The 26601-nt window shown below is 44.4% G+C and overlaps 1 protein-coding gene across 1 annotated transcript; it reads right to left on the bottom strand.

Moving 5' to 3' along the window:
* Positions 1–1397: 1397 nt before the first annotated feature.
* Positions 1398–25594, bottom strand: ccnd2a (cyclin D2, a). The gene is made up of 5 exons (XM_074678038.1): positions 25157–25594; positions 23561–23776; positions 19863–20022; positions 12099–12247; positions 1398–5493 (listed from the first exon to the last, which is right to left on the bottom strand). The coding sequence occupies exons 1-5, from the start codon at positions 25349–25351 to the stop codon at positions 5329–5331; spliced, it is 885 nt and encodes a 294-aa protein (XP_074534139.1). The 5' UTR covers positions 25352–25594; the 3' UTR covers positions 1398–5328.
* Positions 25595–26601: the final 1007 nt, after the last annotated feature.

The following is a 26601-nucleotide window of genomic DNA, read 5'->3' as shown; positions in this document are numbered from 1 at the left end:
TCCAGGGGAACTGAACGTGCAGTGTGCGTGTAACTTTGAAACTGTGCGGGTGTGACAAGATGTGAGGTTGGAATTTTTAACTTTGGTCCATACCAAAAATGTTTGGAAAATCTCATATCATTAGTGTTGACACAGGCAAAAATATTGACTTTTGAAAAGTTGAAAGTTGCAAAAAGGACCCTGTTGGGTCCTGGGGATCCCAGAGGGTTAAAGGTGAATCTTTGAACAACTAAAATATATCTCTGTGAATTTGTTTATGATGAAAAAAATTGAAGTGTGGCTCAAGGTTTACCAGTGTGAAGGACCTCACAAAGTCAGTGGGCTGTTGGTTTGAACCAACCACGAAGGATAAGGTCATCCTTCGCCTCTGTAAGTGTATTACCCCCTTTTATCTGCACCTCTGTCACCTATAAATTTGGGTCAACCATCATCAGTACATCATTCAAAATGAGGTTTTGAGTTTTCCACTTTCTCTTTTTGTCGTATTTGAGGGTTGTTTAATTCTCCGACATAACTTCTCCAGACCTTATCTGCTAACACATGACTGTGGTGCCTTCTACTTGTACACAGGGGTTCAGGTTGTGCATGAAAAACCTGATGCAACGTTGCCTCCAGCTGCCCCATTAGTAGAAGATAGGGAGTAAAGTGAGTTAGGATCAGGTGGATCAGATTAAATGAACCTGAATGGTTTTGAGTTAAGGATTTCCTCCACCTCTGTTAACGCATTTCTCAACACCTCCTCTGGTACAGTTTGGCTGCTCAAGGTCCCACATAAAGCAGACTTAGTTGCTCTCATCTTCCTTGATGTGTCTCAAAGATAAAGGCTTGTGATAATAAAAACACAGCCACTAGAGGGCGTAGATTTGAACTACCCCCTCCAACAGGCATATGACACTCTTTAACTTGTCTCAAGCAAGGACAAGTAACTTGTGTTTAACCAGTCCATCTCACCACACCTTCCCCTGGGCATGGGGGAATTTAATATGAAAACAAATTAATGCAATGCAAGGACAAGTGCAGTGACCTTTTTTCAGTTATGTTTTCTTTGTGTTGCTTTTTTTTTCCTTCAAAAATAATTGCACTATTTCAGCCATGGGGGCCTGAAGATAGAGTTGTTAAAGGCCATTTTATCTAGGCAGTACACTTCCATTCCTTTTCAATGGGAAAATTTACAGACTAAAATTTGATATCAGTACCATGTTTTTTTTTATGTTTGAATCTTCTCAAAAACTCAGTTTCAGGGAACCATATTGTTCTGTTTATCACCTCTCCTTTGCGGTGTTCAAGTGATTAAGTACTGAACCTCTCTCTACTGTCTCGTTGCTTAATCATACACTAAATGATCATCACGAAACAATGAGAGCTTAAAAGAAAGACCAGTGTGTGAAATAGTGACTTGATGTGTTGTCACACCCTTTAAAGCAGAAGTTTATTGAACAGAGGTTGTGCAACAGACATTTGAGGTACATGATATGAGTTATAGTGGAGGAGGGGGCAGCTGCAAGGGAAATCTGCACCATTGAAACTTCCAGATATCACAATATTTATGGTTGGACATGACAAGTGAAGCTCAACCCAGTATTTCGCTGCAGTAACAATGGCATGCTGACAGTATTTCAAACCAAAGTGTATCTTGCTCACATACAGAACCCAAGTTTACTGAAATTCAGAGATATAATGGTCATATAAAGCAAGAACTCTGGCCATCATAGAAATGCATTTTCCCCTTTTTCTTTCACACAGTCGGATGTAGCACCAACATGAACAAAACTGACCATGTTCGAACTATCCATGTACAACATACCCTGAAAGGTTGCACTGTTGTGGTGCCCCCCCTCCATTACAATGACAGTCCAAGTGGAAGCCTTGCATATGTCCTGTTCCCCACCGAGCACGCTGTTCACCCCACTAAAGCAGCGGGAATCATCCACAAAAGACGACTATCCATCATTGCTTCTTCTGCACCCCCACTGTATTCTCTCCTCCGGTCCAGGCTCCCTAACTGAAGAGGTATAGGTGATGGATTTGTTTGTGTTGAGTTTTGTCCAGTAATCCTGAGGTATGGGAAATACCACAAATGCAGAATGTGACGAAAGAAGGAGAGCAAAATAGATAAAAAAGGGGGAAAGGAGATAATCTATCTAAGCAAACGGTCAAACTGTACAAAGGACATTTCCAGTCGAGTACTCATTTCATGTTCTTCTATCACCATCTACTTCGTTTTTCTGAATGTATCTCTTAAGCAGTAAAATAATTATATTATAATACAATGTTTATAAAATAGCAGCACACTCAAGTGACACATCACAACTAGGTAATGTTATTTTTTGTATAAATGAAACAAATTCATAGCTTTTAGCAGCGCAAAAAGACAACAATAATTCAATAAAAATATTGACACTTTTTTCTTGATGTCTTCACACCTCCTCCTTTGTCCTCTCTTCACTTTGGAATACAGTATCTCTAAACTTAGAAAAACCCTTTTGCGGGTCTGGTCGCCCCATAGAATACAACAAACACAAATTGAAAAAGGTGTTCTCTATGTATAACACATGCAACAGTACATTGCAGGACAGAAAATCACAACCATGAAGTTTGGGAGAGAGCTTACATCAGGCAAACAGAGGCAAAACGAATGATCAGATCAAATATTCAAATGGGGACATTTTGGCAAAAGTGTTCATAAATTGCCCAGTTCTACTGAAAAACAAGACTGAAACATGAAATCCCCACGTTTTCTTTAGTCCGACAGACACACACTCAGCAAAGTCACATACCATCATGAAAAACTCAAGCATTAAGTCAAAGACAGCTGCTGTGGCAAAGCAACATGTCCCGTTAAAAGAAACAAAACAAAAGTCATCTGTTTTTTTTTTTTGTGCTGATGTCTGTCTGTCTGTCTGTCTGTCTGGCTGACGAGCCCCCTTGCAAAGTAATTTAAGCAGCAAAGCTCAGAGGGGGACAGATGTGTTCACTGACAGACAATCAGCCTGAACTGCACAAGACAGCACCATAGAAAACTGACCAACCACTGCAGCACACATGAGTTAAGGTGGCTTCGAACAAAAGCTCTGCTCTGTCTAAAATATGCAACCCCCATTGTCCTCTGAAGAACTTGTGCAAATATTGGATGTTACGACCACCTTTTCTTGCAGCTCTTTGCCGCCCTGTGTTACTATCTGTGGCTGTGACAGGGATAAATATAAAGAAAAATTCAAGTAAAACAAATATTTAATTCTTGAAAAAAATAAAATAAAAATCAAACAGAACCCAGGGATTGGTTAGCTGTTGGTTTAGGCCTGTTACAATTCATATGGTCTATTTCCATGTGTTCAAATTCTGCCATCAGCTTGCACTTTGCTGGAGTAGGAATGTTTTTTGTTTGTGTTTTGATCGGAATGTCCTCTCTTTGTAAGTCGTGGAAAGCCTCTTTAAACTTGACTCTTGCTCGACAAGCGTTTATTTCGGATGATTGGGAAACCAGCCCTACATAGTAAACCAAAGAAAAGGCTAACAAGAAAAAAAAAGAAAACATCCATTCACCAATCAATCATCGCATTTCATTTGACTCATCTCCTGGGGAGCATGTTCTCAAAGTGCTTTGCCATTGAAATCATATAGGGGAGCTAAAAACAACCCTATGTGGGACTCCAGATGCATTGACAGTATATCCTCATCCTGTACTCCTCTAACCCCCACCCCCCTTAAAAGTACATCCTCACATGATCTGGCAGCATACAGTCTCATTTCCTCTTTTAACTTCCATGCAAATGGAAACCATGAACGCTTTAGTTCACTCCGCCGTGTCACCATCGACACAGTATCTGAATTAATGTTGATCCATCTAAAAACGTAGATATCAAAGATTAATCGTGATACCTTTGGGCTTCTTTTGTTTGCCATCACCTTCTAGCCTCCCTGTCTCCTACACAGCAGCATGCTCCTGCACCACTGGTTTTAAAAACGCCCCCTTATCCAGAGAAGTCCACACCCTCCAGACATCATAAGCATAGCTCTACTCTCTCCAAGACATCAGCCTCTCCTGTTTCACATGCGCCAGAAGCCGCACATGTGAAAGGTCATTACTACCCCCGTGTAGACTCGAAGCAGCCTTTTACAACTCAGAAAACACCATATTGTAACAAAGTGAAAAGAATGAAGAATCTGTGCTATTTCATCAGCAGACTGGCAGTAATGAACAAACTCCTCACATGACGTCAGACTCCTCCTCAGGTAAAATCTCAGGCTCTAAGTCCTCTCGGTCTTTTCCTGTCGCTTGCACATGAGTTTACTGTTGGCCAACAATGAATCATGATACACACTGTTAATGCAGGAAGGCAGTGATATAGCAAAGATGCCCTGTTATACTGATGGACAAAGTATGTGTAGCCTCCACTTGCTCCTTATCCTTTAAACACAGAGCAGCTTAGTCTACGACTTTGCTCAAGTGCTTCATGTCATAGAACACACGCTGCTTATTATCGATACAGGATCGCATGTAGCATTTTAAAACCACACACACACACACACACACACACATTCACACACACACACACACACACACACACACACACACACACACACATACAAGCAGCCTGACAAAAGGAGCTTATTGATCTCACTACTCATTTTCCAAAGTATTTCCAATAATAATAAAATTAATAATAATAGTAGTTATCACTAATACTACTTATAATTATAATCAATATGACTCTTCCCCAGACTCAGGTCCCCTCAACTTTTAGCACACTCTTCTCACGGCTTCCTTAGTCTGTCTTGTTTTGACGCACCTACTGACAGGCCGGAGCGTGAACACGTGCTCCTCGGCCCTGTGTGTAAAAGCAATAATACTCAAATACAACCAAACAGAAAAAAACAAACAAAACTAAAGCCCCACTGTGATTCCACGTATGCAAATTCTGAATGGATTTGACATCTCCTACCGTGACAGCCTCATCATCAAGCTATGTTTGAAATATAACTTAAAGATCACACTGTACAATCAAAGGCAGAATGCAAATATGATTGGCTTCCCTTCTGTACATCCGAGGCCGCACAGACCTTCTCTTTGTAACAAATTTGTCGCTTATAGACTAGAGCATTATAGATCATCTATTTCGTGGGCAGGTGTTTTTGACTCAAAGAACAGAAAATCTACAAAAAACTAGCAAGCATTGTTCTTTTTCTTGTACAGGGCTTGTGTTTTTAACATTTTTTGTTCTTTTGTTCTTTTTTTCTGCTTTTAAGAAAATTGAGTTTTTTTTCATGATGCTTTTCTTTTTTTTTTTTTAGATTTGTAAATCCGGTGCAATGATGCCCTCTAGTGGTTCACAAGTTGACATCACGGACGTCTGTTGGGGTGGAGGACTGATCCAGCTCTTCCAGGCCTTTCCCGCTGGGGCCTCTCTGTGTCTGCTGCTGCTGCTGCCGTCCCTCACGCAGGCTGCTCACCAACACACGCTCGATCTGCTCCTGGCATGCTTTGAGAACGTCCTGCAAGACGAGAGGTGACAGATGGTTAAAACTTTTCTCTGCAATGCATCATGGGGCATTTCTGATGCTGTCTTTCCATGTCTTTCTTTCCGGTGTCTGAAAAGTGGGATTATCCAACTTTGTATTTCTTAGTCAAGGCTAGAAATTCCTCATTTACACATCACATGCATTTTTTTTTTTTCTGCCGACCCCACCGTAAAAAGTTTTCAGGAAATATAACCTAAGATTTTTCTCCTCTATAATCTTACTGCTCATCCTGCAGTTACACTGGAAAAAACTGAAATCTCATCAAGTGTTTTTGTTGTATTTTCAGTACAAAATATTTTTTTAGACTTAATTTGAGCAACATTCACCTGACCAGTCCAGAAAAATGCCTTATTTCAAGTTATGTATAGACAAAAATGAGGTCTGAATTGTTTTTAACAAGTTAAAAAATCTGTCAATGGAACAAGAAAGTTACTTGTATTAAAACCTTATTCTAGTTTTGAGCATATTTTGTGCAAATTTCTCTTGCTCCATAAGCTGATTTTTTTTTTTACTTATTACAAGCAATTCAGACCTCATTTTTGTCTTGAAATAATTTAAAACAAGACATTTTTTACTCCAAACAAGAGAAAAACTTTTGATGAGATTTCAGTTCTTTGCAGTGTACACTGACAGTCACCTTTATGAAAGAAGCTTCTTCCTGCTGCAACACCGAATCCTCACCCTCACCTTGACTAAATGGGGTATTTTGATTTTTAGGAGTGTCCCATAAAAGATTTTCCTCCAAGAGCAGCTCATAGAAAACACGAGATCTTACATGTTGTGAAATTGTTCAGAAAATGAGGTGAAAGGTTGATACTAACAGATTTTACAGAGAACTCCACCATTTGCTTTAGCTCAGCTTTAATCGATCATCCTATCTTGCATCAAGAATTCAGCAGAAGTTTAGAAATCAGACAATACCTCAGTGAGGAAATAGTTTGTGCAACTTTTACTGCAAGTCACAAAAGAAGTCTGAAAACTTTAGTGAATGCATAAGAGAATGGGGCCCCTGATGTGCCAGTGGAGGGGCCCCTGGTGTGGCAGCAGAGGGGCCCCTGGGCAGCCGAGGCCAGGGGTTTTAAATGACCAGTGAGTCTTAAGCTGCCTCAGTGTAGACACAGACCAGACCCGAGCATTACATCAGCCCACCAGGGTTGTGCACTGAACGCCCCCTTCAGCATTCATGTGCACACACGCACACACTCCATCCAACCACCCACCTATCCCAGCACCTCCGCCATTCCTAAACACACACAAAACCCAAACAGGAGTAGCCTTGACAACAGCGGCTGAAAACACAGGTAGTACTAAAGCTTTGTTAATTACATCCACCTCCTGTGGGAACACAAAGGTGGTGCTTTTTTAACGAGAGCCAGTCTGTGTGCCTGCCTGCCTGCAGGGGATCCATCTGAGACCTGGCCGGCTCGCCTTTCACCATCAAAGCCCGCCGCAGCAACCTGAGAATCCACCTGGGAGAGGAGCCTCTCAACAGGGCTGAGCCCTCATATCCTCCCCCTGATGGAGGGTTGACGGAGGGGACAGCAGAGCGCATGAAGGGGAGGGGGAGACTTGAGGGAGAGGAGTGCTAAATGAGGTGTTAGCAAGAGCATCAGCGTGAGGTCAAACTGTTTTTGTGTGAGGAGCAGCGATGACAATCATTTAAGAAAGTGAGAAGTCAGAGCAGACGGCTGCAACTAAACAAACTAATGTGAAAATTCCTGTCTGAACAAGCCGACAAAGAGCTAGCAATGCCCTCTGGTGGAGATATGCGTCAGCGCAGCTCAGGCTCAACACACACATGCTAACCCCCCCTGCTTTAAGCACCAGGCGTCTGTGGGAAACATGACTGAGAGCGCCCCGTGGCCGGAGGGATGGGTGAAAGTGTAGTGCTGGTGGAGCGGGGAAACATTCTTCAGAAATTTACAGCTAATTTAAACCTGATGGGCCACAGTTTGAGCCTGTGTTAGGGCCGCTGGTGCCGCTGGGCCTGGATGGAAAGAGAACTGAGCCCTCACTCACATCCGAATTGCTCTTCAGGAGCTGCACACGGGTGAACGGCAAAAGGTCACGGTGTCAAAGGTCAAACAGCATGACATATTACAGGGTGAGACATGAATGTGTTGTCAGAGGGAAACTACGTGTTGCTGACTTGTGACCTGAATGTCCAGATGGATGATTTGTTGAAATGTTTTGCATGTGAAGGCTTTTGTGGAGGATTTCTTAACAGGTGGGGTCTCTTTCACAGAAGACTGAGAATTCTTGTGTTATGAAAGAGCACGGATAGAAAACTCATGAGGTCATCCAGCTTTTTAAACCTCTTTTATTTCAAGCTGTCATCAATCCACCAATAATTAGCTCAGAGAGTTTTTCTGAGTCAAAATCCATAAAGATTGATTCAAGGAGGTCGGACTGGCTCGGTGCCACTGGGAGAGCGTTTTCCCCCTCGACGTGAAGGAAACCCAATGAGTGTCTGTCCCTTAATCTTCTCCAGAGGTTGGCCACTAACAAGGGCGTGTGCGCTCTCGAAAACACAAAACCGTCCCTCCAACATGTGCTCCATCGGTCATAAAATCTCAATTCCTGTGAGAAAATTAACTAGAGCGAAGAACATGTAAAGGAACTGCCTGTGTCTCACCACAAGAATGCACGCCTTCACTTCTTAAAAGACTCACTCCCCTCGTCCCTGCCGCTCTAAAGAGCAGTGATTCAATCCCATGCCAAGTCCCATAGGCTTTATTCAAGAAACTTTAATGACTTCAGTGTGTGACTACTGGAAACACCAACACTGTTTTCAGAGAAGCTTTAGATTCTCGTGGGGTCGACAAAAATGAAAATGTTGTTCATGGGAGGCTCGACCAAACTTCTTATTTTCAGCCTCAAACAGGAAAAAACAAAAAGTTCTTAAAAGTTCTTCCCACTTCAAATGTGCATCACTCTGCAATCGTCTGTCTTTCTGGAAAATCGAGGCATGCACATCATCCTCTGGGCGGCCTTTGTGACACTTGCAGAAGGGGGGGAAGTCGTGCAGACAGACAAACCCAAAAGGAAGAAATGTGTGAAGCCATGGAATGTGTTTTAACTGCTGACTACACCACACAAGACTGTGTTAGCTACTCTGGGAGGAGCTGGTGGTCAGACAAACACACACACTGACGACACACACTTCTGATCTCAGTGAATCTTGAGACAAAATATCCGGAGTCACCACATGACTCAAATATCACTACAGTAAAAGAAGTGACCTCTCTCCTACTCTTGAGTTGGCATATGAGGACATCAGAAGTGGTGACGCTATGGGCTGTGCTAACAGAAGATCTTTCAAACAAGTGCATCTTTGTTGTCGCATTTTATATCACATATTAAAATCTACCAGCCTGAAGTTAGGTTTCCTTTTCTACATCCGTTGATCTCACCACTCATGTGAGAGCGTTTCATCAGACTGAGAAAAGAGGGATGACAACAGTGAGAGGAAGAAATGGGAAAATGTGTTTCCGTTGTCTTAGTGTGTGACCCTTGGCGGAAAAAAAACATGAATGAAATGCAAAGACAGAGTGAAAACCATAAAATGTAGGAAGTGGTGGTCTTTAAGCTCTAAGCTAACCTCTGTTTCCTCTTTTAACCATTCACAAAATAAAGAGGAAGCTTTGCTCATGTGACCCTTATCTACAGACTGCCAGCCTCCATTCTGTGTTTCTCTTTTCTCTCACAAATTTCATTCTTGGGATGAGACACACTTTGATATTCCTCCATCCCTGCAGGGAGCCTCTCTCGGCCACACCAGGTGCATGTGAGGCTACGCACATTCTTCCAGCTGCCCAACATGGTGACTTGGCCCTATCACATTTCCTCTGGAAAACCACAGCTTCTGGATACCAGGGATGCCAGCAGGGTGCCAGGGGGATGGCGCTGGCTGTGGTGCTGTTGGCAGAAGCAGCTGCAGAGGTTGGAGAAACTTGTTTTGCCTACATATTTTGCCTGGCTCTTTGCACCGGCTGGCTGAGAGATGCTGTACCACCATATTGTCACTGCCAGTCAAAACCAAACACAGTGTGTGCGTGTACAAATTCACACCCAGGTTCATGCCACCAGCCCTGATGAGGGGAGTCCAAACTAGAGCTGAGGTGACCCTCGGGTGTCAGAGTGACGTGTGATGTTCACCTTAAGGGAAAAGGAGGAGTGGGGTGAATGTGTCGGATGACAGGGCTGATGATCACCATTTCCTCTTTCTGTTTGTGTGAAAAAGACTTGATGCCCAAACATTATCAGGCAGAGCAGATAGCACAAGAGCCAAGACTTACTGCTGACATCTACCTCTGGGTGTGGAGCAGATGTTAGCTCCTCAGAGGCTTGGTGAAGCCCTGACAAATAATAGAGACTTAAGTTTCAAACTACAGTCTCCCCTATATGTTGAATTAGGAAGGTTGCCCTGGGCTCAGCCTTGAGGGTTTACTGCAAGCCATGGCCTGTCTGAATCCAGGAATGTGAAGGCTTGATCACAGAGACACAGAGCGACTTAATTCCCTCAAGTCTGAGACCTTGCAGCCTAAACACACTGAGGCCCTGTGCTGCTGAGGTCAGCTATTTGTTTTTCCTCAGCTGCTGAGCGAGACTTCACACTGCTCGCACCAGAGGGAGCCATGCTTTCCAGCAGTGAAGCATTATGGGCCATAGGAGGAGACGAGAGAGGGATGATTGTTGCGAGGGAGGCACGACACCAGCCCAGTGTCCTTTCTACACTTTGACAGCTTTCTTCCACCCCCGCCTCCGACTTCGCCTTCTTTAAGAACAGCATTTAACACACCAGGGCTCAGGATGCATGCCGCATTGTTTGATCCGCTCCCTGTGCAGTGAGCACACATGAGGTCTGTATGTTCGTTTTAAACTTAAGGCCCATTTATGCTCCCTTTATGTATGCAAATGTATCTGTCTGTTTCACTGCTCACATACTTCTATACGATCTTTACATTGGCACTGCAGTTAACCAATACATCCACCAGGGGGGTGCAACCCAGTCAAAAGTTTATGATAACGAAACTCAAAAACAAGCATGGTGAGTGTGGAGAGTGTATCAATAATGTCAGCTTGCATAAAAGACAAAAACAGAGGCAGCGTTGTAGCAGGCAGTGGTTGGTGAGGCAGTTAAATACATCGCAAAAGTTCTGCCATTGTTATTTCTTCTTCCTGTCTCACTAAAGCTTTGCATTGGGTAGTAGCAGCAACACTGCCCTCACAGTTTCCAGTGGCTCCATCCGTATCATAGACAGTACATAAATGGACGTCATCTTGCTCAGCTTGGAGTGAGGTCGCCACAAAAACTGCTCCCCCTGGTGGCTGGCTGCAGTATAGGTAAAAAAAATTCAGCTCCCCAGTCATTCCAGATGGGCTGTGGTCAAACTTTAAAAAATGAATACTCCTCGTAGAAATGTTTCTCACGTCGGATTGATGAGGTGATTTGACGATAACATGTGGCTGTCTTGTATTCAAGTCTTCTTTTTTCTGAAGAGTTTCATTTTCAGTAGTTATAGGAGGTTCGAAAGGAGGTTTTACTAACGATTAACGATGATTGACAGCTGTTCTTGTGAATTTTTTCAGGGATCGTAAAATATGTCGGGCGGTAGAGTGAAGAAGTGGTTAGACTCTCGAAAGAAAAAAAAAGATATTATTTTTGTCACCCGGCTCCACTCAGATTCTCCCAGAATCCTTCACAGTCTCTACTGCGCAGACTCTGGCTGCAACTGCTACCAATAGCTGCGCCTGTGACGGTTTGACAGTCTATGGTCTGTATCTGTATCTGTATGTAACGTTGAGCTTAAAAGGGCCTTAAGTCTGCCTTTGCAAAAACACCTTCCAAGGCAACGGCTCCTTGGCGCTGAGCTGAGGCTGAACATCACTACCAAAAAGTCAGGCCAGATCAAATGCAGAATCCTGATCATTTAAGTATCATTTAACAATCTCCTCCTCCTCCTCCTCTCTGCAGCTTTTCCCATCTGCATATCCTACACAGTGAAAAGCAGCGAGCAGACTCTCCCATCGCTGTGATGGAAGCCAGGCAGCGCAGTCAGCGGAGGCCCTGTCTGTGTTTGGACTCAGCTCAGACACCAATGCAACAATCACTGTACCCAGACGGACACAAAACAACCTGTCAGCAATGCAGCATTCCTGAAAAGCTCTGGAGCTTGGGCTGATTTCGAGGAATCTTTACATGTTACATATCGCTGAGCTGACAAAACACAGAGAAAGAGAAACCATAGTTCATAAGATGTACATTTTGAAAAGGGGAGAGTGATTCAGCTCAGGATGTCTTCATTTGGATTTTTCTGTGTCTTTTAAAAACTTTATGTTTAAAGAAAAGCCACAAGAACTGAAGTTGGATGTGATGTGTATAAACTAAAACTGAGGCCTGACCTGGCGTTGACACAGACACTTTTACCCATTTAAATGTTACTCAGACATTTCCTACAAGTATTCCCACAAGAATGGAGTGCAGAGGGGGACCCAGACCAGAACACCACACTGGGATTCAGTGTCTTGGTCCACAAAACAGATGCATCTAAAAAGGGGACTTAAAACAAACTCACCACTTCTGTGTTTGTGATTTTGGCCAGCAGGTCTGTCAGGCTGTCGCCCCACTGTGACTGGTCGGCTGAGTCCAGCTGTAGGCCGCAGATCGCTGCCCCCACACTTCCTGTGGCTATCATGGAGGGAGGGTACATGGCGAATCTAAAATCTGTAACAGAAAGAGACACTAAGTTAAATGTGACAGTAAATGATGACTGGCTTCCTGTATGAGGAGAAAACACTCATATCTTGAGTTCATTTCAGAAAAGTGACTTTCACTTGATCCGTTGCTCACCTGGTGAATAAATTGCATATTTGAATACTTATGTGCCACAAAAAAGGGCAGAGATATGAGAGACCATTTGATTTGGTAATCTAGCAGTCAGCTAATAAATAATCCTTCTATTGCAGCCGGCCTGAACGCAGCGCTCACTAATGACCAGGGGCCTGGATAATGAGGGTTCACTTGGCTTGTAAAGGAGCTGAAAAGCAACCACCCTCACCCGCTCCCCACCCCAGCCCCTCTTCCCCCCAGCCCGGCCCCTTTTCTTCCATCTCCTGAGTAAATCGTGTGCTCGCTGAAAAAAGCCCCATAGCGCTTGGAAAGGGAGGAATAAAGAGGCTCAGTGCCTCTGCCAATGCTCACTGCTGTAGGTCCTTTTTCCACGTGTGGTCACAGGCGTGCGTCTCAAAGACCAATAACCTTGTTAGCTCCCCTCACTGTCATTCATAATGCAAATGAGACAGCTTGTGAACGGGCCAGAAGCCCGAAAAGGCAAGGCAACTGGCATGGCGAGCAAGCGAGGGAGAGACAGACAGAGAGAAAGTTTTCTCTTCACACACACACACACACACACACACACACACACACACACACACACACACACACACACACACACACACACACACACGCTCCTTTCTCTATTCTCTCTTTATGTCTTGCTCAACTTCTACCTTTCTTTTCGGACAACACATGGCCCGCTTAGATGAGGCCACTGAATGGCACACATGCCCCACTCTTTGTTGCTACAACAGGCAGTGGTTTGCATTGGCGGCCCTCCTATCTTTTAGCATATTAATAGAGTGGCGGGCCTGCGAGGGGGAAGGCAGAAGAGTGTGACTCTATTGTCCAGAGTCATCACCTCATTTCACCCAATTGAGAGACACAGCATCCATCCCCTCTCTGCTGATACCAATTCAACCAGACGGGCCGGACAAAGAATGTGGCTGGACGGGGGGACAGGGGCTCGGCAGGGGGAGGAAGATGAAGAAGAAGGAGGGATGGACGGTATGGCGACAAGGCAACAAGGAGAAAGGAAGGGGAAGGTGGTGGGCTTGCTGGGAGAGGAGAGGGGGGTGGACAACTCCGCTGCACATCACTCTCAAGTCTGTGTCCAGACTCTTGTGAGGTTTTGGAAGAAGAAAAGAGTCGCCCTCCAGCGACCCTCACCTCCTGCACCCCCCCACAAGTATGCCTCTGTTCCTGGGCCACCTATGGGCTGCAGGAGTGGGCAGTGGGGGCAGAGGAACAGCCTGCACATTAACATATTGCCATATTCAATTGCAAAGCAAACTGCGTGCGATGGCTCTGGAGGAGATTTTTCTTCCTTCTTTTTTATGTGGAATCAAAGAGGTAGGCCCTTTGATAGCTGTAAAGGCAGCCCCTCACTGCCTTTTTAACATGCACAGCCAGGCGCTTTCTCATCTTGTGGGCTCAGTGTTGACAAATAAATGAACTTATTATACACCCCTGTGTTAGCCGCTGGGCCTCTGCCAAGGCGATTTATTAAGGCTACCTCGAGCCAAGAGGAAAGAGCACACAAAGCCCCGAAGCATTACATCACTGCTGTAAGAGCACAACTTTCTAAGGGCTGTAGAGGCACAAAGGCATACACGGATTTACTGTACGTGTGGAGTGAGCGCAGACTGACAGGCAGGGAGGCAGACACCTAGGAGACACAGGGGGGAGACAATGCTCTGATGCCTGCATGCTTCAAGATGCAGACACAGTCAGACACCAACACACACACAGAAACACACAAACAGCACAGACGTAGGTTTGTGGGAGAGCTGAGTGGCGGGCAGTGGGTAGCAAGCTGATTTTTCGCTCTCAAGACAAGACAGGTCTGTAGCAGAACAAGGACATGCGCGTGCAGCCGATGCGGGCTGACACTCCGGCCTGGTGGCTGCTGCATGTGGGGGGAAGAATGGCCGTATTTTAGGAGCCCCTCATTGATATTCATGCCGAGGATAAACAGTGTATGTAGCTGAGTGGGGACGCCTGCGATGGAAAGCTCCCTGTGAGCAGCGGCTGGCTGGCCTGGCCTGCACGCCTCTCACCCCCTTCAATGGCCCTTTCTCCTCCCTGTGCCCCCTCATCTCCATTTCTCCGTGCTCCTACCCCCTGAAACTTCATCCTCACGCCTCTGGTCACACAGTCTGCTGCTCTACATGGCCCACTCCTCTTGGGTGGCTGCGATGCACAGTATGCACATTAAACTTGTAAATTAATTAAAGTTGGAAAGTTGAAAAACTGCCAAAACAACAAGAAAAAAAAGCCCAAACCTCTCCTCCTCACCCTCTCCTCTCTTTCCAGCACCATAAATCAGGGTCTTGTATCCCATACGTGCTTATTGGCTATGTTTATGAAGGGAGCAGCATTGCGAGGACCCGAGCCTGTTGACTGATTAAGTCCAAAAACAAACATCATTTTGGTATTGGCATGACAGTGATTTTCACCGCTAATGCAACACAGCCTGGTAGTCAAAACAAGGTTTGTGGAGTCTACTCAGACCGTGAACCTTGTGTAGCTTTGAGACTCACAAACATGGAGTTTCTCTTCATGTGAGGAGCGGAGAAATCTCTGACTCAGGTAACTCTATACCCCTACCTGTCTTTTCCATGAGCTCTTGCTCCAGACAATCACTCGGGAGACGAAGAGAAAACAAAACTTGAGTCTGTACCTCGTCCAAGTCAGAAAACTTAACTTGTAGCATCTCTTTTCAGTCATCACCTCATCAGTGACAGCTGCATCCTCTAATGGGCAGTGATGTCAGGGATGTGGAGCAGGGTTTTTAGAGTGGGGGCCTCAGAAGATTGTAGGGAAGGGAAAAAATATTATTATTATATTATTTATTTATTATTAATATTAAATTTATTTTTTTTCATTTCATTTCAATTTCTTTCTTGATTTTTTTTTTTTTTTACTTTTAAGAACCAGCAGTGGTTTTTAAAGTGGGGGCCTCTGAAGATTGGAGGGAAGAGAAAAAATATTATTATTATATTTTTATATTATTATTATTATTATTATTATTATTATTATTATTATTATTATTATTATTATTATCATTATTATTATTATTATATAATTCATTATTTTTATATTTGTTATTATTTTATTTTTTTTCATTTCAATTTCTTTCTTTTTTTTTTCCTTTCAGAACCATTTTTTCTGAACATACAACACGTAAAGTGCCATAATCGTTGGCTTCTCAAGTTTCCAATTGTACCTAACTGCACCTTGTGTGACAGATGCAACTTTGGCATGATGATGGTATGATCCCCGTTGACCTGGCGAAATGCACCTGTTATAAAGCTATTTAAAAATCTAAACTAGACTTTGAGTCTCTCTCCTGATTACATGTAAGAAAGGAGTATTCCACCTTGGTTGACAGAGCCCTGAAATGCCTTCTCCCTTTGGCAACCACCAACTTGTGTGAGTCTAGCTTTTTATGTAAGTAATTTCCTGTTTTGAACAAATGTAAAAATTTCCAAAGAGTGAATAGAATTGAGAAAATACATTCTTAAAGTTGACATTTCTTTACATATTTTGCTCTGTTGTCTGTTTCTAAAGAGGGTCCCCTGGCCAGAGTCAAATGCTGTTTGAGGGGGGTGGTTGGATGATTTGGCATAGGAAAGTTTGGGAACCCCTGATATAGAGCACTTAGATTTGGATCATATAAAAGGTCAGATGCAGAAAAGTTCAATTCTGTCTCTATCTCTTTTTGAGTCCATCTCTGTAGCTGATATGATTAAAACACAAATGAGAAGCTGGGCAGAAGTCATTAACTGTCTGCCCCAGAAAACAACAGTTAGAGGACACTCTGGTGTCAGGTCAAACTAGCAGCTGCTGACATTTACTTTACCTCAAATCACAAATATTAGCCTTTGTGGTTAATGTGACCTGGAAGGTAAACATGTAAGCTGAAAAACACGCGACTGCTGGAGCTCTTTTGAGGGGAACGTGAAGCATCTACAGCAGATTGGTTTGTCTCTCTGCGTCTGCTGTGACTCAGCTGGCCGCAGTATTTAAAGTATGGTGCTGATTACAGCAGCGAGGTGAGGAGGGGGGGGAGCTCAGGACATGCCACTCCGTGATTCACTCTGTGTGTCACATTTTTGGGTGCATACTTTCAGGATTCCTCTTCCTGCTTGGAGTGTCGACGACGCAGCCCGACCGGACATGACTCCTCACATCAGCGGAGCGTGTGGAGTGATGATAATTTAACGGAGGAGGTGGCCAATTTGTCGGGGTTCTGACTCATCAAACATGAAGGGGAGTTTTATGTAAACAAACACCACTAAAGACCATTTCATTGACCACATCTGAGATGAATCATTCATCTCCAGAGCAGAGAGCAGGGCCTGGAGGGGATTCTCCAAGCAGCAGCCAGGAGAGGAGAGGAAGCTACGTAAGGCAGTCCCGCCTCTGGACTATGAGACTTCACGAAAGGACTTATGAGTCATTGTTGAATATCTGACTGGTGAATGAAAATAGGCAAGTTTGCATACAGTCTGTCTCTTCCTGTATACACAAAAAGCCTCAAGAATGTGAGACACACAGCTTAGAGAGTGGTGGAGGAAACAGAAAAATCAGAGGACAAACCAAAGTTGGATGACTCTTATCTTCTGTGTCCATTTGAATGTCTCTGAAATAAAACTCTCACTAAGAGATGCATTTAAATATGAGCCTGTTTTTCAAATTTAGTCAAGGTTTAAACCAAACAAAAACGATATAAACTTGCAGTAACCCGCACTTAAACTAACACTTAAACCTCTTGTTATTTACATCCAGACTTGTAGCAAAGTCGTCTTTGTGTCCTCACAGACAATCCACTCTTTCTTGGACAGCCCTGTTGGCCCTGGTCCAGACTTTCTTTTGAAGGACCTCTATGACTATTGTCACCATTCCATCCATACCATTACAGAGGAGCTATTGGAGTCGGTATTAAAAAAATTGACCATAATCCCTGCCAATATGGTGGGAAGATGCTGCTTAATAACTGCGGCAGACAGGTTGGGGTGCATCTGTCTGCCCCGCGCACCCCGTCCATTCTCCCACTTTACCTCAATTGAATAAGAATAGAAGAGGAAGCTCGGAGTGCTTGGTGTCTGTGTGCAGGAATGGAGGTTCATAATCTCCCTTAATGAGCTTGTTTCTGGGCTATTATCCGGCGGCCTGCCCGAGGGAAACGCTGGTGTTTCCTATCAAGTGGCCCCGCAGCGTTGACCCTCACATGGCTCTGCATATGAAATGTAAGGGCCAAGCCTTTTGTCTCCTTTCTCCCAGCCTCTAGCTGAGCTCCTGAGCCATTTGCATAGTGGTGAAAGGACCGGCCAATGTTATTAATTAATACAGAGCCAGCCTGCGCCACCTGACAAAATCCCACCGAGTGGCCCGAACGGAACTGTTTCATCAAAAGAGAGGAGCCATTAGGAATGAGAGGCCTTATTCTCCACTTCTCCTCTTCCCTCTCTTGTTCCCTTGAAAACAGAGAGCCATGGTTTTATGCGTGTTTTCTTTTTCAGTATAGGGGTGGCAGTGGTGGGAGTGGGTGGTGGGTTGAATGAGTCCGTATGAAATAGGAAGGCCACAGGTGACCTGTTGTCAACTGTCTTGCAAATGTAAATCCTCCTGAGAGATCTCCTCCTTCTGCTGCGTCTTTACCTTCTCAGCTCAGCGCATGTCTCGAGGAGGATTCTCACCAGATAACCCAAAAGATTTACGGCTGGGAACGTTCCTCGTACGGGGGTTTTCAACTCCCAGAGATCTACAGATGCACCGAAATTTTGACTCACTCGCACTTTGTCTTTCTTGTCTGTGTTGCCCCTTGTCTCTGTTTGCCTGGATACAAGTCTAGGGGGAGCACACACACACACACACACACACACACACACACACACACACACACACACACACACACACAGATAGATGACCTGTTGCTAATCCTGAGCTATTTCCAGAAAGTTTCTCCTCAACGTCAGGAGGATGACTCCAGAAGGCTCGTAAATTCATTTCCATTGCATCTTTGAAGCAATTAGGGGCAAAGTGCGTGCTGAGTCTTTCAGAAACGCTCTGGGAATACGTCCGATCACTGACATACGATTGACGCAAGGCTAGACTTAAGTGGACGGAGAGATAGTGAAGACAGAAAGACAAAGAAAACAGGCGTTTCCTCTCAAAGTTTGCAAAGTGCTGTTGAAAAACTTTTCACCCTATCATCTCCGTTGCACAACCAGCGCAGGGAATTCCATCACTTCATGCTGTAAATACCTGTCACCTCCCGCAAATTTCTCCATCTAGCTACACACACACACTCCTCTGAGTGATGTCAGCACAAGGAGCCGTTTCCCATGAGGGGGGTGTAGTTAGCATTCCTGCTCGAGGCCTGCAGAAAAGGAAGTCTGCTTGTGGGGGTTACCCAGAAAGTGAGAAAGAAAGAAGTGTCAAACAGCCTCTCTGTGGGTGCATTGTGTAATTTCCTCATTTATGTAAAGATAAATCAGTCGGGATGTTGAGGACTGGTTAAAAAAAAAGCACCCCCCTGTCCTGTCTGCAGCTTTGAACGAATACTTGGAGGTGACGCAAACAGGAGTAACCTGCCCTGAAGAGAATCTCAACATGGGAAAGCTATCATGTCCTCCAGCTGTAGGGTGGGGAGGCGTGAGAAGTTAGCGGGGAGAGAAAGAGGGAAGGAAGGCGGCGGGGAAAGAGATATGAAAACATGACATGCCTTGGAATTGGCAGTGCAAAAACAATACACTCCTCTGGCTTTCCCTCACTCCCCTGCTCCCTCCTGCATCTTCTCGCGTCTTCAGATCATATTAAAGGCTCCCGGTCCCTCCCACCAGCCGCTGCATGTTTGATCTTAAGGGAACAATTCACCTCAAGAGCAGAGAGACAATGGCCTGCCTGCCTCCTCCCCGGTCCGTTCCTCTTCTCGACCTTGTGCGACATGGGAATGCCCCTCAACCATGCGCCCTCTGCTTTGAAGTGTTACTGGATGCTCTGGAAGCCACTGATACGCTTCAAAAACATGACCACATACCAGCCTGGGACAAGACAATGATGGACGTCAGACCTGAGAGGCTACCGCTGACACGTCTGCCATGACACATGCTTTTCTTTCTTTCCCCCCCATGGGAGCGAATGCATCTGAGTAATGTGACGGCGGGCTGTGACTGGCCCACAGCACAGCTCGGCGCAGAAAGTGTTGCTGCATGTTACTGAGAGACACCGCTTTGATTCTGTGCTGAAAGAGGAACGTGCAGACAGATATTTTGAAACATGAGAAAGTGTGTTGATGCAAGCTGTTATTGCCGGGCTTGACTTGGCAGCTACTTCATGATTAGAGCCACTTGCAACACCACGAGAACAAAAGAAGGAAGGTGAAGAAGAAGAAATGGAAGGAGATAAATGATCAGGGTGACACCCTTTCTGGTCATCCTTTGAATGTCAGTGCTGAGCATTTTGACACAGTCCAGGTGTGGGCTTTGAGGCCTACCTGTGGCACACAGGGCGATGAAGGTCTGGACATGTTTGCGTATAAGTGCCAGCTTATCCTTGGGCAGTGGCAGCCTCCTTACAATGTGCTCGATGAAGTCGTTTGGTGTTACCGCTGCCAAATTCCACTTCAACTTCCCCAACACCACCAGTTCCCATTCCTGGAAAGACGAACAGGAGATAGACAGAGACAGAGGAAGAGGGGTAAATAAAACTGAAAGGCTGACATGAGTGAGGCCGCTCATTTACATGTTGTAGAAGATTTCTGCACAATCCTGCATTTTACAGCAGCTGCTCAACCCCTGACGGAGCAGCCTGAAGTGAGGCCCCGTGCATTAGTATGTGAGGAGGTTAAGCGTTATTGTTAGAGCGTCAGGCTCTGCTTGGCTGGGCCTGGGACAGAGAAACACCAGCAGCACCACCAGGTGACCTCACAGCACTGTCTCCCTCCCCGTCTGCCTGTCTCTGGCATCTGGGGACTTTCCTAAAGAGGCCCACCAGAGGTTCCACTCTGTGAGAGTGTGTGTGTGTGTGTGTGTGTGTGTGAGTGTGTGTGTGTGCAGAGTGAAAAGGGATAGGAGGGCCATGCTTTTTAAACACAATCAGCCATAAACCTGTTTTGTGTTAAAGAGTTAAACAGAGTTTCATTACTTAATCTCGTCTCACTCCGCTCATCACCTCAGCTCTGAAAACCTTTCACTGTTTGCTGCAGCAGGTAACAGGATTATTTCCTTTACTGCATCCCGTGTTGGTACCACCAGCTCCGTGAGTGTTTTTCTGTAAATCATCCCTTTAAGGGGCTGTAACCTGATGTTTTGAGTGGCAAACAGAGTTAAACACTGTTAAAACTATTGAGAAACGACTCCTGCTGTGACGCAGGCAGATTTTTAGTTAACTCAATGAGGCTAGTTTAGATAAGCGTGTCGTGCATGCAAAAACTTAGTTAAGTTTTGAACCAAAGCACATTCTTGGTTATTTGTATTTGAGTATCTCTTGATGTCAAACTTTTACTCCACTGCTCTGAAAAGATCATACTTTTGACTACATTTCTGGTAACTTCTACTCTTACATCTGATCTCACTGTGTTTACGTTCTGTGTGTGGTTTACATGTGGTTTGTGTGAGCGAAGCTGCCATAACTTTACATCACGCGTCTCCACAGTTGAACGTAGAGCAAACGTCACTCAAATCAGACAGCTCATTCAGCGACTCATCAGATGGCGACGGTTCTCCACCTGAGCACTCACGCACTGTCTCTTCAGCTTGTTTCAGATCATTTAACACATTTTGCTCAAACTTCATCATGGCTACAAAAACTCACCATCCAATCGGAAAAAAGCATGTGAGGCACTGAGAAAAACTTAAGTTTGCTACAACTGGCTGCGCTAGGAAAGTTTTCAGCAGAACTTACACCTATGTACTTTCAAAAACACTCATGAAATATGAAAATACAAAAACTGTGGAGAGATACTTTTTTTTTTTTTTTTTTACTAGTTTGAATTCTTAATTACTTTTAAAGCACCACGACTTAAACTCATGTCACTCACTGGCTGTTGTTGGAGTAATATCTGACCAAGAGGAGCTCTACTTTGATTCAAGTAATGAAACCATGGATTTTGTCCACCAACGTGTGTGTGTGTGTGTGTGTGTGTGTGTGTGTGTGTGTATGTGTGTGTGTGTGTGTGTGTGTGTGTGGCTTGTTGCTCTCTTCTCTTTGAGTGTTTTGTTACTTTCACTTCCTAGAGGAGGAGGTGATTAACGGAGGAGTTGGTGACTAATTTGGGAAAAAATGTCGTGGTTTGGTTCCGGACTGAAGCCTTGTGACTGGGACCACGGATGCTCTTCATTTTCCCTCACACACACACACACACACACAGAAAGAAAGAGAGACCACATGGGCTCAGTCATAAGACAATCCAACATGGCTGCCGCTGACCATGCTACCAGCTGCAGTATCCCAGTCAGAGCCACCTCTCATCAGCTTTGATGCTCACTATCTCTGAGGGTTGAGATAGAAGGTAGACAAAAATAAAAGAACAACCTGAAAACAAATGTTGTATCCACAGATTTTAAGAACCAGTTAATGAGAGAATCTAACTTCCTCAGGCGTTAAAGTGAGAGGCATAATCTCATCTAAAGATTCAATCATCTGATGCAGCTCATTGACCAGCAGTGGCCAGTGTTGACCGCTGCTGCTTGAATATCTTCAACATGGCTGCCTCCTGATCCACAGAGCCTTTCCCATCAGTACCAGGGAGCTGGAGTCAAGCAAGCGAGGACGACCTTGCAACACGTTCTCTCTGCTGACAGAGAGGCAGCAAGCAGGCACCCACTTCCTTCTGCTACTGTCTTCCTCTGGTCACACCTTCTTTGTAACGTTGCGGTTCTCTTTACAAGAAATTGTTACCAAAGACGAGGACAAAAAAACCGATCACATGCCCCGAGCAGCTGATCTCTGTTTCCTGTATCTGCATGTCAGCCAAAATACTGCCTTATACAGAAACAGAGAGAGATGAGGCCCCAGCAACTGGTTCAAGGACTGAAGGCTTTGTCTCACACTGAACATAAAGGTAGACTTATAAATGTAGCACGTCAACGTGTTTTACAAAGTGCAGCTCTTTTTCTTTCTGACCCACATTCTGTTTTAAACAGCTGAAACATGAACACCCTCAGTGACAGGAAGAGCATTAAAGCTTTGACAGCATTCACACAGTCATATCACATACTCCAAAAAAGTGAGCAGAAATCAGCGACAGCACATCAGAAAACTTGAATCTCCAGCAGAAGTCTGAGCTGAGAGGCAGGCCTGCAACCATGAGCTACGTCTGATTCAGAATATGTGGCCTCTTTCACAACATGGGTGGGATTGGCTGTTGTTTACTGAGGAATGTTTATGTAGCACCACAGAGCAGTGGGGAAACATTTATCTGATGGGAAACTGAGTTAATTAATTGGTTTGCGCTCATGAAGGCAGCTGGTATTATCAGGCCAGAAAAGTCTCCTCAAGCACGCAGACGAGGGACATTATTTCAACTCACAGTGACACCAAACACCCTGCATCATCACTTAGATCAATATTTGGATTGCAAGCTGCGTTCAGTGCTGAAAAAAAGTGTGAGAGGCAGAAATAGTTCAGCGTGACATAATGTCAGAAATGTGTGCATCCAGGGCTATTTTGGGATGAAAGCTGAACTGTAAAAGGCAAACTTGAATTTCTCCATGTCTCTGCCTCTCTTGCTGACAGGAACAGAGTCAGAGCTTTGGCTGGAGTTCAAGCTGACCTCGTTGCTCTATGTGAAAATATCTGCCACCAGATGGCGATGGAGACCATTACACTGGGTGGGCTCATACTGTACTCATACTCTGTCAGAGCCTGCAGGGTCCCTGTACAGTAAAGAGAGCCCTTGTGAAACAATTCACCTGAGCATTTTGCTTTCTGTGCACCTCTGGTGACGCTGCAGTGTCAGTGGAGTGTGGACAGCAGGTTCAGTGAAATGAGAAGTTGTGTTTCCTGCTGCAGCTCTAGTTTTATTGAGTAGATTTATTTAAGTTAAATTACAAAAATTAAGCAAAAAATCTGCCTTCAAGGGGAAACAGTCTCATGAGATAAAACCAGCCAAAATAAAGCTCAAAGCTGCTTGAAAACATGGATCTCCAGAGTGAGGATTTGGTGAATTGAGACAAACCAACTGTTGCTTACCAGCAGCTCTTGTGGTCTGATGGAGTTATCTGTGTAGATGCAAAGCTTCTCCGCAGTTAATGGACGAGTCTCTTTCAATTTGGATGCAAGAAACATGCAGACTGCTCCCAGCAGCTGCAGGTTACACTTTTTGGTGGGCACCACCGCTAAAAATCTGTCCAAGTAGTTCATGGCCAAAGGAAAAACTTCTTCTTCGCACTTCTGTTCCTCACAAACCTGAGGGGAGAGAGAGGGAGAAGACAATGCAGCAATGTTCAGCGTTTGGATTCAGTCACCCACCCTGCAGTGACCTGACGTATTTTCCAGAACATGAAATGTATATTAAAGTTTTACAGGAGAACGAAACAAAAGTCGAATCGCATAAAAAGCACTTATAAATTCAATGACACACGGAGTTGGGGCTCGGCCAAGAATTTGCGCCCAGCCCTAATCTGTTGCGACATCATGCATGAATTAGAAATAGATTGTTAAAGAAAGAATGAAATAAATGTCAGAGCCTCCTGTCAATAGAGTCACATTCCTGCAGCTCATTCACTAAGAAATGAATTCAAGTCACAATCAGCCGAGCCAAAAAAACACCCCGACAGCGCAGCACACGGAAACATGCTTTTTCTCATTCGTCATATTTTCATAAAATAATTAAAAATATAAATAAATTATCTGGGCTGATTTTTTTCACATGATAATGTTCAGGAGTCTTCACCACATCAGATCCGACGATTCGGATCCAAATCCGGACTCATTAAAGCACAATAAAATGTCAAAATAAAAGACAAGTCGCGAGAGAGAGCTCAGATGCACGTCACCGCCGAGCTGATATATTTATTTCTAAAATTAATTAAAAATAACCCGAGCGTTGCACTCTGACAATATTTACATGTAAATAAAGCCCAAAGCCTCGAGCTTGTTTGCACGTGGACGCTGATCAAAAATATTTCACCACGTGTCAAAAATCGAACATAATTCCAGCGAGAGGCTGAATGACGAGGGGGAGACCTGAAACAGATAAGGCCCGCGCCCCTTCCGACATTTTAAATAGAAACCTAAAATGTTTGCAGCGCTTTTTCTGATCATTTTTACATTCAGCGGACACACGAAGACCTCTTCTGTCGTTTCCGACCACTTTTCGCCGCTGTTATTGTGTTTATGACACTGTAAAGTCCTCTTAAAAGCACGAGCGCTCCTGTAAAACCAACATGGCGATAGAAAAGCGCAAGGCAGCATTGCATTGGGGAGTGCATACGTGTGCATGGAAATATTCAGGCTATCTAAAATAATAACATTAAATAAGCCGCGGGGTGATCGTACAGACAACATGTGGCACATATAGGTGAAATAGTCGGGTGTCACAGATATCACAGCTCCAAGTTTCACAAACACGATCTTCATGATCGCACTTTAAAATCGGTAAGAAATGAAAGAAAATGGCAGATTAGGTAAATATGAGGAATAAACAGTCGGATATGACAGCTTTAGGTCTGGTTCAGAGCCTGACAGACAATATGAGCACAGTTAAGCAGCAAGAAACAAATAAAGAGGCTTTAAAGTCGAGCACGGAAATACTAAGACTTGTCAGCACTCGGTGTTTCGCTATACCTCTAACATCCAAGTCGCGACCATCCTCCTCATAAACGGCTGAATATCTTTCTGGACGCCTTTGAAATAAGAATACTGGGGCAGAAACCTCTCCTCTATGGTCAACAAGCTCTGCAGGACTCTGTCATCGCACAGGAGGTTTGGATCGGGACGAGCTCGTATGATGGTGTCCATTTCGAGGCAGAGCAGCTCCATGGTGCTGGTGCTTTAAGTCAAAAAGTAGGAAATCTCTCTCGGGAGCGTAAAAGCGTTGTTAAAGAGCAAAAAACGTAAAAAGATGGCAGGGAAAGTGTTTTAGAGGCATAAAGTGAGACTGCAGGGCTCCGTCAGAGTAGTCCTGCCTCTCCTTGTTGAGAACTTTTTCCTCTCTCCCCACAGAGCGCCTCTTACTTTCATCCGCCTGCAGATCAGGCAAATTTCAAGCCTACCCTACATGCGCACTGACGCAGTTCACTTGATTACCTCTGTATAGACCAGGCGCAACATGCTGCACTGCTGTCCCTTTTTTTTGTAAACTGGCATGCATGTCAACTTACAGCAAACTTCTTTCATTTCAAAAAGTTTGACATTTTCTGAAAGCGAGAGTCCTAACATGTGCAGAGAAAATCAGTCTTTTCTAAAGTTCAACAGGTTCTTTTTCCATTTCTAGACTCTTCCCAAATGACACAAAGTTGATGAGTGATTCTGAACAAGATGTGATTAAAACAGAAATACCAAGGTGCAGTCAGGTAGATAGAAGCCTCCCTGTGCTAGAAATGTTGTCTGTTGTCTGAAGATGTTGATTTGGCGCTTTAACGTCTGACGTGGACAATGAACTGAAACCAAATCATCAATTCTCATTAAGCTTTTGTCTTTAAGCATCGTTCTGCTGATAAACACAACTTTCATCTAAAATCCTTCAACAAAACCCAACATGATTTGATGTTTGGAGCCAAACGTTGCTCCTGTGGAGTCAAGTGAAAAAAAAGAGTTTGGATTGGAAGAGTGAAGTGAATAAAGTGTGTTTTTATTTGTGTTATAACAGGCTGATGGCCAGATCAGCGCAGGACAGAGTGCATGAACGTGCTGCGTGCAAGTGGCCATGAAACACTGCATACTAACTTACAGAAACATGTGCGCAAGGGGACACGCGCAGAACCATCCACCCATCCACCCACACATTCAGGCGCGTGCATGTGCACACACACACACACACACACACACACACACACACACACACACACACACACACACACACACACACACACACACACACACACACACACACACACGGTCGTATGAACTATTTTTTATTGCAGCCACAAACAGCTTGTGGTTTGTTAGATAGCTTTCTAGGAAATTTGAGGCAGGGGATGTGTTTTTTTTTTTCTTTGCACAATCTCCTGTCAAAGATAACAGTCAACGCAAGGAGGACCACAGCGATTTTCCACTTAAGGTCCCTGCAA

Source organism: Halichoeres trimaculatus, unplaced genomic scaffold (genome assembly GCF_033239565.1).
Source record: "Halichoeres trimaculatus isolate MK-OKI-2021-1 unplaced genomic scaffold, fHalTri1.1 fHalTri1_scaffold_10, whole genome shotgun sequence".
Taxonomy (NCBI): domain Eukaryota; kingdom Metazoa; phylum Chordata; class Actinopteri; order Labriformes; family Labridae; genus Halichoeres; species Halichoeres trimaculatus.
Note: the sequence above shows the minus strand (reverse complement) of the source record. Positions and strands in the feature narration are given on the sequence as shown.

Coding starts and splice junctions, on each gene's coding strand:
- ccnd2a (XM_074678038.1), bottom strand. CDS start 25,351: ATGGAGCTGCTCTGCCTCGAAATGGACACCATCATACGAGCTCGTCCC. Junction 23,777..25,156: donor TCGCGACTTGGATGTTAGAG/GTATAGCGAAAC, acceptor CTCTCCCCTCAG/GTTTGTGAGGAACAGAAGTG. Junction 20,023..23,560: donor TCAGACCACAAGAGCTGCTG/GTAAGCAACAGT, acceptor TCGTCTTTCCAG/GAATGGGAACTGGTGGTGTT.